Source organism: Thermobia domestica, chromosome 7, assembly GCF_964235325.1.
Source record: "Thermobia domestica chromosome 7, izTheDome1.hap1.1, whole genome shotgun sequence".
Lineage (NCBI taxonomy): Eukaryota > Metazoa > Arthropoda > Insecta > Zygentoma > Lepismatidae > Thermobia > Thermobia domestica.
Window position 1 is genome coordinate 79,882,272 of NC_137460.1, and position 13,320 is coordinate 79,895,591.

At 34.6% G+C, this 13,320-nt stretch overlaps 1 protein-coding gene across 2 annotated transcripts in view; it reads right to left on the reverse strand.

Annotated features, from left to right (window-relative positions):
* LanB2 (laminin subunit gamma-1) overlaps nt 1-13,320 on the reverse strand; it is a 488,424-nt gene that overhangs the window by 12,854 nt on the left and 462,250 nt on the right. For both annotated transcript variants that reach the window (XM_081764904.1, XM_081764905.1), the window contains 6 exons: nt 12,911-13,089; nt 11,563-11,693; nt 10,138-10,248; nt 6,934-7,138; nt 4,186-4,423; nt 2,460-2,662 (listed from right to left, as the gene is read on the reverse strand). In XM_081764904.1, coding sequence (XP_081621030.1) covers nt 2,460-2,662; nt 4,186-4,423; nt 6,934-7,138; nt 10,138-10,248; nt 11,563-11,693; nt 12,911-13,089 — 1,067 coding nt within the window. The remainder of the gene's footprint in view (nt 1-2,459; nt 2,663-4,185; nt 4,424-6,933; nt 7,139-10,137; nt 10,249-11,562; nt 11,694-12,910; nt 13,090-13,320) is intronic.

The following is a 13,320-nucleotide window of genomic DNA, read 5'->3' on the forward strand; positions in this document are numbered from 1 at the left end:
CAATTCTGAAAGAAGAAATAAAAATATATGAAAAATGTAGATTCATATGTTAACAAATTAACAGTTACTACTGCTGACAAATGAAGAGGAGAATGATAAGTAAGACCGTGAAAAAAAAAAAAAATAAAAAGATATTTAAAAAATATTAAGTATAAACCAGAATGCAGACAACTGGGACAACTGTCCGAATCTGAAGAAGTGCCCATAAAAAGATTCCTTGAAATTGAAATTGGAACATAGTTATAGTTCACTATAAATTAATAGTCTGAGTGTTATTTTTAACCATAAAGTGTCTAATGTGGAATGTAGTAGCGTAGGGTTAAGTTTCGCAACGGGTAGACAGCAGGGTCGCACCCACAGGGGGTTCAACCGGGTTCGGACCCTCCCAAAACTTTCTAAGTTAATATACTTTTATTCCCTTTCTTAATAAAACTATACTTGTTTAGCGGAGAAATGATTATTGTAGCATGAAGATTTGAATTTACACTTCCCAATTATTTGTACTATTTCCCTTCTTATAAAAATACAATCTAGTTCTGTAATTTTATTTCTGAAAATATAAATGAAAGTACTTAACAATTACTTGTCTTCCCGGGTGCTGAATAATACCCATTCAATACTACATTTACGTAGTGGTTCGTAGTATTGGACCCCTTCCAGCAACAACAACAACAAATCTGAATGCGTGCATAGCACATGTTATTATTTCTTCTTATAAACTTTAGAGTTCGGAACCATCATTAAGTTGTAGGCTAATGTCTTATACAGCCTCGGTATTGGAAAGAAATGTTGAACTCCTAACAAAATTTCGTTACAAACTGATTTTTGCGAGGTTGCACTACTGTGTATAACATATAGAGACCTAATTTTGATCAACATAGCCGTTAACGATTAAATCAAAGTAGTATATCGATATTAATTCATTCTGAAGAATCTCGGTACATACACTGAATACATTAAATTGAAGTAATCATTTACTTCCTATGTATAATCTTCCTACATGCTTCCCCCTTTGTAAACTATGATCTCTGATTCAAAAAGTAAACTTAGAAGTTGGCTATTTTTTAAAACTTGATACTAATCTTCATACGATAGCTTAACATGTCATTTAATAACAACTGATGCAATAAATCTATATATAATCATTTAGTTTCCACATAATACATAATTAACAAACACACACACACCTAAATTCACGCAAAGTTAGTTAACGATTTTTAAACAACAACAAAACAACAGACTATGAAACCTCTCGCGCTCGCTTTTGCCTTTCGCAGTGTTGACACATTCTGATGTTACGATTAAACAGAAGCCCAAGCTAGATTGTGGAAGGAATTACTAGCATCCATAAAACTTTCAGCAATTTTTATGGTAGTTATTAATTTAGTTTTTTTTTTTCCTTCTGTTTCTTGAAATTTTCCCTGAAATATGAATGACTATCTAAAAGGAAGAGTGAAAAGTATGCTGGATTTAAATTAGTATAATTGCTATGAGTATGGTATCTTTGCTGCTTAAACATGTTTCTTTGCCAGGTTATTTCAGCGAGTAAGAATACCATATGGCCACATGAGCGCGTTACTTTCTAGTGGGAGCTCCACTGACTTGTTTCAGCCGCGTTGAGACAGTTTTCTCGTTGACTCTCTGTAGCCTGTTTGACGGAGACAGACCTTTAATTCCCCAGTTTTGAAAAATAAAATTATTTACAAATTATATTCTACTACCATTGCTATTAACCAAGCTATCACCGATCCTATTATTTCTATATTTTTCTACAACATGAAATGTATATTGATTCTTACTAATAAAAGATAATTCTAAAACTATGTTCTTTTAATTTGAAAGAGTAGACAGCGTCTCAGAGTCTAATAGCACTCTACGCTACTGGTGGAATGTATTCAAGAGACTTACATGAAGTGTTTCGACCTGTTATTGTATTGCGTTATAGTATTATATATCTACCAAACAAAGAGTACAATTGGCTAGGCTTAATTGGTATGTAAAGCCTCGTTGTTGCAATTAAGATTATGATACGAATACCTGATTGCTCCTAATATAAAGGGAACTCACATAGATTAAGGAAGCCTTTTCATATTCAGAAATTGATGAATTTAATAAGCTTGACGAATTTAACAACAAAGAAGTGAACAGTTACAAGTACCTAGAAAAAAGAACTAGCTACAAGTACCGGCAGCTGTATATAAAGAGCTCATGAACAGGATGAAAAACAAGGGGCATCACTCTACCGACAAGCGAAATATCTCTTTCTTCTGAAACAAAGGTATACCAAGAAAAGTAAAGATGCTACTGTAGACGTACAAACTACACTACGTATCGATCACGACATACAGAACAGAAAACCTGGCACTACGCAGAATGATCTCATAGTAATAAGAATAAGAAGAAGCTGCCTGATCTACAGGTATACAATACATGTGATAAACCAATCAACTACAATGTACCTCTGAAGCCCGAGTAGCGTATGTCTGTTGAGCTTCTTGAGCTTGTTGCCTTGCATTTTGGGCGTCTCTTTCAGCGCCCGCTAAAGCCTCTTCAGCGTCAAATGTTTTCTCTTCAGCTCTTTGAATTAAATCTTCAATTTCATCAGCCTTCTCCAAAGCATCTTGGGCCTTTCCTTTGCTCTCTTGAACTTGTTGATCAAATTCTTTAAAAAGAAAATAATATTAACATAATCATTTTGAAGATAGAAGAACAATAAACAGCAAATATTACAATGAATATGGTAATAAAACTGGCATCCTCCTCTGACATATATACTCCTACGGATCCCTAGTAAAATACGTTGTACTGAATTAGTGGGTTCTGCTGAGAAGAACAACAAATAAATATGATCATGTACTTCACCGTAGATTCTCAGCGATTTTAGGATCTATTATTACCAGTGTCTTAGAATTGAAGAAAAATTAAAATTCAGGCCCGTAGTCAGGGAGGGGCTAGAGGGGGCACTTGCCCCCTTTAAATTATTTTAGCCCCCTCTGAAAATAACACTAAATAGAATTTTTAAACTGACTCAAAACTAGTGAAATTCTTGCAATTATGTTTACCAAATTAAATTCAACTTTGCGAATTCTACTCATTTCTGTTTAAAATTATGTTTCTTGCTAAATGCACCAAACATTTTCCGTTGACTTCATCCATTTCAAGGATTTCAAACCGTACCCTATTATTGCAACCATGACAAGCATCCAAGGATACCATATGCACTTCCAAACAACAGTATCATAGTTCACAACGTTAGTTGTGAATATAAATAAATTGTAGTGTCTCGCTTATTTTGGAAGGCAGAAAATTGAATGCAAACGTTGAATAAAACATATACTTTTATTTTGTATTGATATAATCTAAAATTGTTGTAATATAATTTTGTTCAAATGTTTAAAAAATAAGTATTTCAATTTTAATTATTAATATGAAACAAAGTACCTCGCAAAAGAGCTTGTATTAAGCACACAAAAATGAAATAAAAATTTATGATTTCGACAATTCAAAAATAAAATACCTTTCTGTAAATAATAAATAAATATACAATTTTATGGTGTTCTTTGATGTCTTTGTCATTGCCCCCTCAGTCTTCATTTCTGCCCCTTAATAAATCTGGCTGGCTACAGGCCTACACATTAAAAGTTCACATATTCGTATCTAATATGAGAGGATATTCTTTGCTGTAAGAAATACAACATAACTAAAAGAAACTAAACTTTAGCTAGATGCTTCATCAGGTAGAGAAAGGAATTAAAGAAATATTAATGGAGGTGACAGTAGGGGGTGCCTGGGATACTGCTTATGAAGCAAAAAAAGTCATTGAAATTTTAGTGAAGACGAGAAACGAAACGTTAAATCAGTTATTTTATATATATATATACACAAAAACAAGATTTTAATTAAGGCTATACCACGAGGAGAGAGTTCTTGGGGATCAGGACCATTGAGAAAGCTTCAAAGTATATAGTGTTTTAGTTGGAATGGAATGTCAGGAGCACTTCCCCTGAGTATGGCGCTTAACTCTATGCTTTTCGGTTACTGTTCCTCTTTGATGAAGTGTTTAGCGAAAATATTCACAGTGTAATTTCTCTTAACTTACTATTTCCTGGTAAGTTTTATTTTCCAGAACCGTTTTAGGATCCGTTTACTTCAACCACATATAGAAGAAACAAAAGAAGAGTTTACCTGCGAGAGTTTCCAACGTTTGTTGAGCTTCCTTTACAGTTTTATCTCCAAGATCAACAGCATCTTTTGCTCTATCTAACGTTGCATCAACATCAGCCAACTGTTCATCTGTTATTTGTTGCTGTTCTATTGCCCTATCCAGCAGGTCTTGAGCCTCTTCAATCTGCCTTTCGAGATCGTATAGAAGGTCTCTATTCACTTCCATTAAGTCCTCTGCCTCATTTGTGATACGCCTCGCCTATATACCCATTTTGAAGAAGAAAAAAAAAAATCATTATCTACTTCTATTACAATTTTAGCACAATTAAATGAAAATTACACCTTTATTTAAAGTTATGCAATAAGTTGTTGACGTTCAAAACAATTCGGAAAATTTTAAAATAGCTATTGCTTTTGCGAGAGGCTATGTCAGGAGAATTTCACCTCTTTTATTTTTAATTATCCATCGTATATAACGAGATAATTGAGATGACCAAATACATGTGCAAATCGCACCTTGGTATGAAATATGTCAGAAAATATTAACATGGTTAATACATATTATATGTACATATAATTAATTCATTACCATAAATGAAAGTACTATTTACATGCATGACATCAAATAAAACAATAACAATTGCTATAGTTACACTAGAACAGTGGTTCTCAACCTAATTCTTATCACGATCCCCATTTTATCACAATGTCTTGCCAGCGACCCCCTTATAATTTCTGGTTTGTAATAAGTTTGTATAGGATTTTTAGTATACCTATTGCGGAGATCTCACGATATCCATCTATTTCTATAATAGAATTCATTTCTTGTATATAGTGGATACAGTAACTTCACTAAAAGCAAATGGATTAATACCAAATTTGGTCATTTCATTCATATTACAAATATCGAAACCGATCCGTAATACTGTTTCAAAATAGAGGCCGTTTGAAAATTTTAAAACTTCATAACTCCCTTAATTTTGGGTTATATAATAAAAAAAAGTAAAGTAATTTCTAATTTTGTTTTTTTAAAAACCTGGACATTTGTTAAAAAAAGATATTGAATACTTTAAATGACTTGATAATGTGCGTCACGAAGATTGAACCGGACATTGCGGCACCACTGAAATCACACCATGTTCAGGTATTTCACTAGCTTTCAATTTTAATTGTATTTCAATATGCAGGTTTTGTTGCATTTGCATTATTCTGGTATTTCAATATGCAGTTCTCATTAGTTTAATAGCGTACCTTTTTCATTTAAATTGTGTTTTTAACAACTCTGCACCTGTTGAAAGTGTTTAGTAAACCTATTTTTTTGTTATTCTTAACAGTATGTATAAAAATAAAATATGCTATGCAATATGTATAAAAAATATTTTCCGGTATTAGATTCTAATTATATTTATCTTTTCCTCTTATCTTCGCGATCTCCAGGTTGAGAAACCCTGCTCTAGAATATTATTCTCATATTCTTTATTTAGAAACTCGTTGACAGAATAAAACATTATTTTAATAGAAATTTTCTTACTGCTGTATTGAACTTATTAACCTATTTAATCGGTTTAACAATTTGAGGTAAATGATTGAACAATTTAATAAAAAACTATTTCTATATGTTTCCAGTCTACATGAAGGAACATGTATATTTTCTTTAGCTCTTGCATTATGACTATGTATTTTTACATTTTTGCATATTTCCGTATTTTGTTTTAAGTACATTACACAGTCTAGTATGTAAAGCAATGACATAGTAAGCACATTTAATTTTCTAAATAATGGTTTGCAGTGAAGTCTTTAATTATTTCGTGTGATAGCTCTGATAATTTTCTTTTGTGCTTTGAAAAAAACTTCGTATGATCTTGTAATATTACCCCATAACATAATTCCATATCTTATATAATATTAAAGTTCGTTTGTTTTGTCTAATGGTGTCACACCTACTCCTAACAGTGATGCCATATGCTTGTAACAGTGACGAACATTTTTTTTGTAATTTTATACAGTGGTAGTAGCAGTAGCCATTTTAACTTAATAAATATTTAAATTTTCCAATCTTTACAATTAATGCCAAAATTTCAGTTCAAAAAGTAGTTAAAGTTATTGCTAAAAAACTCATATGTTCTGTAGTCTAAAGCACTACTTTCAATCAGATCTTTCAAAAATATGTAAACACGAACTATATTCAAAAGGTAATGTAATTATTTTAGTAGTAATGTTATCAAGTACTGTAATTCTGATTGTATTACTTTATAGACAAATACTGTAATTCTGATTGTGTTACTTTATAGACAAATACTGTAATTCTGATTGTACTATTTTATAGACAAGTAGTGTAATTCTGATTGTATTACTTTATAGACAAGTACTGTAATTCTCATTGTATTCCTTTATAGATAAGTACTGTAATTCTGATTGTATTACTTTATAGACAAGCACTGTAATTCTGATTGTACTATTTTATAGACAAGTACTGTAATTCTGATTGTATTACTTTATAAGTATTTTCTCAATATTGTGTACCTTTTTATGAAACTGCAAATTCATTGTTCCGAAGGAAGGGAAATAAGTAAATATAACTGGAAGCAATGATAATAATAATAATAAACTGCTTATGAATACATGGCATACAAACGTTAAACTTCAAGGCTAAAAGCTTCTGAGAATTCGCGGCACATTACTGAGTTGCCACATACACTCTGAGAAACCATCTTCTACAACTATTCAAAAATCAATAAAGAATATTTTATAAAATAATACGTCTCTCACCTCTTCTGCAATTTGATCCGCTTCGTCCTTCAGCTGAGAAACGTTCGATGGTGGAATAGCGAGAGCAAATATTTCCGTCAAAATATCAACTGCTTCTTGTTGCGCTTTGGCAGCTCTTCCTCGGGCATCTTCTGCGAGTGCTCTCACTCGATCAAGATGATCGGAAGAAGCTTCGATGCTCTGTCTCAGACCACGCAATTCATCGCTGTAATTTGTTAGAGAGTTGTAAAATATTACTATTGAGATGCACACACAAAAGAAGTAATCAAATTGATCATTTCGAAATTCAGATTTAGTAGAACAAATTCGCACAGGTTAAATGTAATAAATATGAAAATTACAGAAGGTTGATCGCTGTATACTCAACCATTTTCGATTCGGTGCTGCAACTTGGCGTATCATGCTGGAACTAGGGGTTTGCTGGCGGGAGCAGTGTTGTGTCTGACCTTGTAGGTGCGTGAGTCTTGGTAGTGAGTGTTATCAAAGGTGCCGAATATCAACCTATATTGGGAGGGTTACGCAATGGGCCTTACCCATGCTAAGTGTTCGTACATACGCATTGTGAAACAGTGTTAGTAGAATGGGTTAACACTCGAGCTGACTACTGTGAAAGCTATTGTGGCCCGTTACACACAACACAGTCTCCTTGCGAAATATTCACCCACGAAAACCACCAGGAGAAGCGCTACAAGCAAAGTGACACCCGTAGTGCTAAGAGGGATCTGTCGATTGGCATGTCAAGAAAATCCCTCGATGGAACGTGATATGGGCGACAGATTTCACCTCCCACTGTTAACTGTGAACAAAACATTTTGCACGCGCTTCAAATTGAAGTATGTGCGGAAGGCCCATATACACCACCTGCTACTGCACCATATTGTCGAAGGTAAGATGAACTGCAGGAAACTGTATGAAAAGTACCTGGCAGGTTCCAAATGGCAGGAAGTTGTTACAATGGATGAATCATACGTCCACTGCTGGAAGTCATATTCGGTCGATCACATACCGTGACATTGACGGCAAGGGGCGCATTAACTTTGTTCGTTAGGGCAGGGAAAGCTTTCCTCGTGGCTTTGTGGTTGTTACGGGATTCGGGTATGAGGGAAAGTTGATGATATGCAAGGTGGAGAAAAACGTAAAGGTCAATGAAAGATACTTCTAAGAATCCTTCTGACACCTATCTATCGGAGAGACATCCCACAATTGTATGGAATGAACGCGAATCAGGTGATGATCCACAAGGACAAAGCTTCGAGTCATACCGCCAGAACATCACTACGTATTTATCAGGAAATGGTAGAAGAATTTGGAATTCGTGTCATTTCGTTTGAAGATATTTCTCTGAAAAGCCCAGATGCCAGTTCAATGGATTTTTGTGCATTTGGACTGTTGAAACGACGTCTTCAACATCGCCGCCCTGGATATTCTATGAAAAGCTTGCAGGGAAGAGTGGGACAGAATTCCCATGAATGTCCTGCGCTGGAGTTTGCTGCAATGGAAACTGCGATGCCGTGTGATAGTTCACAATGATGGTGGTCCAATAGAACATGATCGGTAGTATCAGCGCGTAATTCTTAAGGTGAGTACCCGACAAAATGGTCGGATATAAAGCGAACAACCTTCTGTATTGCATAGTTTATCTTCAAAATACCCTAATGCTTACGAAAACTGCAAACCAAGAAAGACATCGTGAGCAATTCATTACACAGCTGTACAGAAATACAATTTTAGAACTGTAGAATACTTATGATATTTATAAAATCAGTTTGGCGTAAAACTTCTACGCGTTGCAATCAAAACTCCTACATATATTTTGGCGTTGGATGAGCTCTTGAGGAAGTGCCTGTCATGCTGCTTGTATGAGAGCTCACACATCGACATTGTCTGCTGGATATGTAACCGGTGCGAAATACATCAGGTGACCGTGGAAGCCTAGGAAATTGCGGCAGCGTTCTTGGAAAAAGGTGTGTACATTCTGTGCGATCTACTGTTCAATCGTTGTCGTGTAGGTAGTGCTGTTCATCACTCTGCACGCGTACCGATTTCGTGGCTCAAGAAGCCGATCCGCGTAGGAGGTCGACCATAAGGTTCCGTTCAAACGCAGTCGTCTACTCATATTACACACTGTGTCATCGACGAAGCATGGTGGCGCGCTTCCTCACACACTTTTCCACTACCTGAATGCTGCATAAGCCGTTTTCTCGTGATACTATTCCGATTACCGAACCGAATATGTTGCTGGGCGGAATCATACGCCTTCCCGCTAAAATTGTAGCCGTTCGTACGTCATCCCATCCTACAAATCCTATAAATCCTATGTATATGAAAAAGTATATTCTTCCATGTATAGGGTTGCTTAGGTTCACTGGTAGCTCAACTGGTTAAAGTAATAGGGTTCAATAACCATCAGTCCAATGTTCAAATATTTCTGTATAATTACACCTTTGTATTGTATTTGCAGACTAGTCGGATCTTATGTCCTGTTTTGAATAAGACAGAATCGGCTTTATCTTATCCCTACTGTAGCTGTCTTGTCGTTTTAACAAAAATGATAATTTTGTTTCGTTTTCCATACTGGTTAATAGTAAATATTCATTTATCGTAACCTATATTCCACGGATACAACTTACTTGTATAATCATTGCGTCGCATGTTTAATACCACGCATTGATCTATTTAGAGAAGATGAAAATCGCATACAGTCAAAATTTATGCATCTCATAGTGTTCTGTTTTGGACAGTGCCATGCCATGGAAAATCAGCGCCCGGGGAGAGAGTATACGACGGCGCCCCCGTATATATGACTGAGGTCGACAGACTAGCCGCGAAGCGCTACTACCAAGGTTGGCGTGAGGCGTAAGAAAATTTTCAAAAATAAACCCTGCTTTTCCTTGATTTTAAGCACTTTTTATTACTTTTTACTTCGATTTTATATATATGCACATGTACATCCTCCCGAATTTTGTGCTCCCTCACTTCGACGTCCGGGGTTGTCGCGCTGCTCGGCCCCCTCCACAGCACGGTACTGGTTTTGGATGGCTTTCTTTGCTAGTTGGTTGTCTTGTGCCATAGCGGTTGATAGTTGAGTTCTCAATGTTTCCTTTTTGCCTCAAAGGAATGTGATTAGTGAACTGCAGGAAATTTAGAAGAGCATTTCAATATAGCCTGAAAGATTGAATTGAAAGAAATAACATATATGCTCACCTTATATTTCGTTGTTGATTTACTGCATCTCTTGCAAGTTCATATGCTTCCGTCGAAGTGTTGTAGGCCCTTTCCGCAATTCGAGCTATTCCGGCTGCTTCTTGTTCTTGCCTGGATTTTGAAACAAAGAAAATAAATACATAAAAATATATTGCATAAAAATAAGAAACAAATATTTTAATTTTATGTTGGTTGTTTTGGCAAATAACAACTTAATACATAGTATACCTCCTAGAATGAAATATGTACAAGTATGAGACATTGACACCTGAACCTGAGACTCAAGTCCATAATTCTCTTCCCTTTCCCAATCTTACTGTGAGAGATCAATTCCCTCAATATTACAGGAATTTCTCAATATATTTTATGTTAATTGCAATGTAAATCGCTTAAGAATAATTTTATCAATAAACTCAAAAGGTAGTCAAATTTTTACCAAAGGTACTCAAATGATACTCCAGTTTTGCTCCTCAAAAATCCTTATAGATTGATAAAAGAAAATATATTAAATATCAAATTTTCGCTGCATATGGTGTATCGGATGGCTGATATGTCCCAAACTACCCTTCCTTACTTAAGTCTTGACAGTGCAGACAGCTGTCAGCGAAAATTTTATAAAGATTTGGAGGAGCAAAATTCTATGAAATTTTGTAATATTCTATAACATTTTGGAGAAGCAAAAAGTCAGTACCTTTTGATTGCTCGAATTGAAATTTAGCATCCCTTTCAGCACCGAGCAGGGTTACCAAATTTCATGAAGAAAAAAAATTGACGAAAACATTACAAAATGTGAACAAATATAAATACTTTTCTATCTTTTAAATGACATTTTCTTTGCCTTTCTTTGCCTTATACAACTTTAAACATATGTTAAACAACAAATGTCAATTTCTGATGTACGCATCCACTGATGTAACTGCTGAGCAAATTTTAGCTGTCTCCTGCGTTGTATTACCAGATGAGCTTCTTCGCTGCTTCGATTTTCATACATATCCTTTGTTGTCGGTGTACACAAATATTTGCAAAATTCGAAATAGAACTATAAATTTCAATTTTCCATTTTTTTCGAATTGTTAGAAAAGACCCGGGAATTTCATTATGAGAGGAAATCCGCCTAGATGCTTATTTTAGTCATAAAAAGAGAGACAGGTCTGGGTAAAAAGAAACGTTTGCTAACTCTGATTATACATTAAGTTTTTGCTAACAGGTAAAAAACTATAATTAAGAAACACCCTATACCTACTAAATACTACTGTTCCTCAAGTAAGCAAAGGTAATGGCTGTCAGCAAAAATTCGATATTTAATATATATATATATATATATATTTTAAATGATCTATATGAATTTGGAGGAGCAATAATGAGCACTTTTAGAATTTAATAAAGTTTTATATTCCATTTCATTCATAAAAGTTGTATACTTACTGTTCAGCTAAATGACGAGCCTCTTGTGCAATTTCGGTCATTCTATCGCTTTGCTGGCCAAATTGTTCTGAACGTTCCACGGCTTTCTGCAATGCATCTTTACCATCTGTCTGCAGATAGTTCAATGCGTCCTATTCAAACAAAAGAACATGAATAAAATTAGCTGTGATTTTTTTTTTTTTTTTTTTTTTTTTTTTTAGAATATTCACGGTAGAGGTAAAAATTATACCTAATATCAGAAGCGGATAACACACATAATTATTGTTTGTTATATATTTACATAGATTAAAGGACAAAATAGTTCAGATTCTAGTAAAATACCTTAGGTTACTTATCTGTGGATTTTTTCTCTTGGAGCCACATGACGTAACAATAATGACTATTGACAGTATTAATTTTCTTTCTCATAATTTCTTTATCTTTTTCTGTACACGTAGATTGAAAGCTTGTAAGCATCAATAAACCCATTTATTATCTAACCCTACAGATATTATAGGTATTTTAGTCCAATATTGATGATTACTAGGGTTCGGATTTCTATGATCTAAAACTTAGAAAATATGCAAATATTTATGCCCTGAAAAATATGATCTCTCTCCCCCCCCTCTCTCTCTCTCTCTCTCTCTCTCTCTCTCTCTATATATATATATATATATATATATATATATATATATATATATATATATATGAGGCGCCTAGTATTAAATTCCGCCACACCCATTTCGCTTAGTTTCGAGTAATCTCGCAAAACGTGCAGTGAAGCTCCATATACATGCGTACAAAGTCCCATATTTGAACTAGTTTTTAGAAAGAAAGAAAAAAGAAAAACACTTCTGTCGTATTTTCAATAAATACTGTTATATAATAAATTTTTATAAATAAACCGGTAATGGAAGTCAATTCCAAACCTTGTTTTTATTACATAGCTCTACCTACCAAGAAGTTTTACGATATATATATATAAATTGATAACGAGTTTTTTTTTAACAAAAAACCAAGAATGATAGAATGTCCCACGACCTCTTGAAGATAGGGAGATGAAACTCGTATTATAAACTTTCCATTAGAAACAACTGAATGTGTTTCAGCTTTTTCGAAAATTCCACTTTTCCTGGGGAGCGAGAGGGGGGGGGGGGGGGCGGAGAAGGGAAAAGTTTCTACAATATTCAAATTTTCGCTTTTATACTCCATTAAACTTATTTTTCGTGGGTGAAGGGTGGTCAATTCAGCTAGTAAATTGATGTAGTTTTATAGGTGGTTGGTACATGTTTAGGCTAAATGGAAAATTGCATCAATTAGTTCTATTTCACTTCAACACAATAATGGTAAAACTCCCAAAACGACTCACCTGTAGCTTTTCGTTTCCCCTCTCAATAACATCTTTAGCAAGTGTTGCATTTCTTTTTCCTTCCCCGGCTTTCTCTCTTGCTTTGTCTGTCCAGTCATCAGCTTGATCTAACAAATCACCAACGGTTTTCAGTCGGTTGCCAAGATCTCCTAGTCTCTCTACAAGACTCTTATCATCGCCTGTAATAAAAAAAGGTTGAAATTACTACCTTAGTAGATACTACGTGGAACATTACTATTAATAACAATTTCTATATTTGCTGTTCTTTGCCAGAGATAGTCATTTCCCAATCGGAGTTCACTCGAGTTCGGGCTCACTATCCTCAATGTGGCTTGCATTCAGTAATCACGAAAAGGCTGATGCTAGCTCATACACTCACTTGCTAGAGCTTGAGCTTGCCTTCCTCAGTG